At 37.1% G+C, this 4393-nt stretch overlaps 1 protein-coding gene across 1 annotated transcript in view; it reads left to right on the top strand.

Annotated features, from left to right (window-relative positions):
* The window catches only part of MAPK9 (mitogen-activated protein kinase 9), a 20753-nt gene extending 19215 nt beyond the window's left edge, over positions 1 to 1538 (top strand). Inside the window, exon 11 of the mRNA XM_015823880.1 lies at positions 1186 to 1538. Within this exon, the coding sequence (XP_015679366.1) occupies positions 1186 to 1328 (143 nt within the window). The 3' untranslated portion in view covers positions 1329 to 1538. The remainder of the gene's footprint in view (positions 1 to 1185) is intronic.
* The last annotated feature ends 2855 nt before the right edge of the window (positions 1539 to 4393 follow it).

Here is a 4393-nt window from a genome sequence, read left to right as displayed (position 1 = left end):
ATAATAATAATAATAATAATAATAATAATAATGGAAAGTATTATCTATCTGTGATGCTAAATGTGATTTTTCTTGCAACACTGTAGATACAGTAGTTACAGCTCTTTGTTTCCCTTGTGAAAATGAAGCATAGAGAATGGAGCTGTTAATATGAAACTGGATGTTTGACAACATTCCTTGTAGAGTAGGATTGTTATTCTCGTAGAATTGAAAGCTGTTCTTTCCGCACATCATGCACATGACATAATCTGCCCCTTCTAGTTTTATTTACTATAAATAAGCATTATACAGTATATGCAGCGATTGCATGGCGTGAAACTGCTAATCAAAGGATGGCACCCTCTTCCTAGTTATATTTCTAGGAGGAGGACACATGGAGAGACAGTTTGGGAAGGCGCAGGTGAAAGGACACATCTGAGGTATTCAAGACTGTGAATACCATCCCTTGTCAAGATGGTAGTACTAGGAATAATCTCAGGGGCAGTAAAAGCTCTCCTCAGGGTGCCGTCGGCCAGGCAGTGCCGGCTGGCGACCCCAAGGGGGAGGGCCTTCTCTGTGGGAGCTCCCACCCTCTGGAACGAACTGCCCCCAGAGATCAGGGTGATCCCTGATCTCCCTTCCTTCCGCCGCGCCCTCAAGACGTGGTTGTTCCAGCTAGCGGGACTGGCCTAGGGGATTTTATAGGGGTTTTAATTACTTTTAATTAGACATATTCAAATATTTCGTTTTAATTAAATTTTAATTAGGCATAATATGTATATATGTTAGTATTTTATCTAATTTGTCAGCCGCCCTGAGTCCGAAAGGAGAAGGGCGGGATATAAATGCAATAAATAAATAAATAAATAAATAAATAAATAAATAAATAAAGCTAATTTTGACAGGATATGGATAATTTGCAAAAATAAACGAACCTGGTTTAAAATTCTTTTTTTTTTAAAAAAAAACTTTCACAAAAAATTATTTATTGAAACTGCATTTGTTTCTATATTGATTGTGTGTCTTCCCTACATTCTGTCTGGTTTTGTTACCTTAGAGACTACCTTCGAAGGGAAATTTTTCAAATTGGCATTGTTTTTCCATGCATATGTTTTTAAGTGCACATACCTTTATGCCACATAAAACACCTATGCTTTCAACCATGTCTTGCCTCAGATTTTCTTATGCTTGGTTTACTTAGCACAGATGCAGCAGTGAACAGCAATACCAGCCCTTCTCAGTCATCATCAGTCAACGACATTTCATCCATGTCAACAGAACAAACATTGGCTTCAGACACGGACAGCAGCCTTGATGCTTTGACAGGAACACTTGAAGGATGTCGATGATCAGCTTCGAAGATTAAGATTAGCAAAGAATCTTTGCTTCTGTTGGGCCTCTATTGCTTGTAAGTTCATGGAGCCAAATAGAAAACTTCATGTTCTGCATGTTCCTCTAAAATAATGCCTGTGATTTTACTCAGTTGCAGTAAAACTGTCTGCTTAATATTGTAGAGTGAAAGCAACTTTGTATCTCAAGGCAAACGAAATATAAACATTAATATAACCTGTTCTGTTTTGACCTATATCAGGTGAGCAGTTAAAATAACAAGATCAAACAAATCCACGGGCATTCTCACAGATTTTTTTAAAAACATGTTTATAAAACAAATATGTGTGTGTGTGTGAGAGAGAGAGAGAGAGAGGGAGGGAGGGAGAGAGGAAGGAAGATGTAAAATTCTGTTTCCTAACTATTCAGTTGCAGTCATATGCCATTCTTAATATACCTTGCTGGTATTCTCAGTACTGTATAATATAGACGCAATTGTTTTTCTGTATAGCACTTTTCTTGAGGCCTTTTTCTCTCCATCACCAAATAATATTGTACCCCTTCCCATAGAAGAAGCAAATGTGTGAATTTTTGCTTCATATTTTACATCTAAATGTGTTTCTGAATGTATTCTTTCAGTGCTTTTCTTTGAGGAGTAGGTGGGATAAGTAAAGATAAGTCTTAATACTTATCAGAATTAGGGTTTGTTTTTAAAATAGCAACGTTGGCACCTGTTTTTTAAAAGTTACTAAACACTTGTAGGCACTATGTCTCCATTGCCTTTTCCTGGTATTAACATAGAGAATCCGATGTTGACATCAAATTGGAGCTTACTTTGAGCCCCTTAATAGATATACCTTTAGTTGCTTTTGGTAGGTTATACGGGACCACTATATGGCTTATAATTACTTTTCAAAATTCACGTATAGAAAAAAATGAAATACATTATAAAAAGTGAAAGGAACCGTTTCTGGAACTAAAACACAGAGGTAAGAATTACAGGTAATCCTCGCTTAGCAACGCTAACTGCGATTGGGCTTTCCATTGGTAAGCGAAGCAGTCATTAGGCAAAACATAACATGGCTACCCCACTTAGTGACTGCAGTTCTGGCAGTCTCATTTGCATGCGTTAGGCAAGGACCTCACCCTTCTCCTGCCTTGCCGCACTCATTTCCTCTTCAATTCCCTTCACTCGCCTATCTGGGCTCTTGGCTGCCTTGCGTTCCACCCCTGCCACCTACCCCTCACTGTCCCCAGCTGACCTTCGCCATCTTCTTCCTCCCACTGCTGATAAGGCACCCTGCAGTCATAAATGTGGGTGATTGCCCAGTGCCCGAATTTTGATCACACGTGGGTGTGCTGCAGCAGCCATAACGTTTGAGCTGTAACTACCATTTGTTCAGTGACAGCATCATTTTGAACGGTTGCTGAAAAAAATGGCAATTATGTGAGGACTACTTATCTAATAACATACCAAATATGTAAGGATGGGTTTTTTAATAAATAAATAAATAAATACCCCATTGCTTTGGTTCAATTTCTTCCTAGCTCTTGAGCATGAGCGAAGTTTATATAACAGGAAAATATTTATGTGACTACGTAGGTGCATTGGCTGGTGAGCAGTGTGTTTGAGGGAAGGTATGGTGGATGGAACTAAGTTGTGCATCAAAGAGTTATTACAGATTTCCAGGCTGGGGGAGGGGCAGTTCCCTTAGAAGAGACTGGGAAAGGCATATTGTGTATTACCGCCTTTTTTTTCCAGGCACCAGCACTTTACTAGCAGCACAAACATGTGACAAACAAGTCCTATGAAGTTTAATAAGTGTGATATGGGATTACTGCATAAATTCATTGTTTTTAGAGAGAACATTTTTTTTAGCAATATGTTCTTCAAAACACACTTTCAGAATGAGCCCTATACTCCTGATTTCTCAAGTTAGAATTTGTTATCAGATATTATAGCTATAAGATATTCATGAAATTTTATCACTTGATAAAGTTCAGTTACTAAGTTGCAACTGAACATATTGCCTTCCTTAAACATTCTGCTTCAGATATGATATCACATGAAACGCCTGTGAGAGCTTCCATTACATGTTAGCAATTAACAGAAAAATCCACGTTCATATTTATCCTTAAATGAATATAAATATAAATTATATGATGTACAGACATATAATCTATTATTTGCCCTAGTAAAATATTTCAGAAGACAATATTAATGAATAAAATTAAATAAAACATATCTCATTGCTCATTAAATAAACATAGAAAACGAAAGAAAGATTGAAGTGAAAGAACAAAGAAAGGTGTTTGACCATGCCCACTAAAGCTTAATTCATAAAGTTGTTAAGCATTCCACCAAACTGTTTTGAAATAACTCTACAGCCCCTTCTTTTGCACAAAACCCACTCAGTTTACCTGCATGAAATTTGGGAAGAGCATTTCTCACTGTAAATGCTATCTATTTTGAAATGTAATATTGTGTCCCAAAATAATCACTTTTCCCCGTACTATCAATCACATTTAGCACATTGTAAAAAGATAGATTTGCAGATTTGCTTTTGAATTTATCCCATTCGGCCAAACAACCATAAAGCCACAGTTACATTTTTCTTAGGCTACACTGGGGAGATTAAACTCTTTGAAATTCACGTAGGATCAGGATCCTAATTGGTACTGTATTTAACCAAAAAGAAGATGAGAATAGGAGTTTGACAAGATATGAATGTATATTGATTGAACTAATAACTACTAATGAAAACTCATTGCCTGTAAAACTTAGGTCCCTTGTTCACAATATTAATTGATCCCCATCTTCATATACCAACATTCACTCGTCCATACACCCCCCCATTGCATACAGAATCATTCAAGTACACAAATGTTTTCCCCTTTTTTCCAGCAGAAGCCAACAATAGAACAGGATGGATATAGAATAAGATGAAGTGATGCCTGCAGTAAGAATGGAAAGAAAGAGAAGGGGTGGGAGCAAACTGTCTGGAGATTAGGTGATGGGAAGAGTTACTAGACAAAGAAGGAAAGGAAAGAAAGGATAAGTCAATTATAATTAAAATGTTTAAAT

Source organism: Protobothrops mucrosquamatus, unplaced genomic scaffold (genome assembly GCF_001527695.2).
Source record: "Protobothrops mucrosquamatus isolate PMUCROS unplaced genomic scaffold, P.Mucros_1.0 scaffold2027, whole genome shotgun sequence".
Lineage (NCBI taxonomy): Eukaryota > Metazoa > Chordata > Lepidosauria > Squamata > Viperidae > Protobothrops > Protobothrops mucrosquamatus.
Note: the sequence above shows the minus strand (reverse complement) of the source record. Positions and strands in the feature narration are given on the sequence as shown.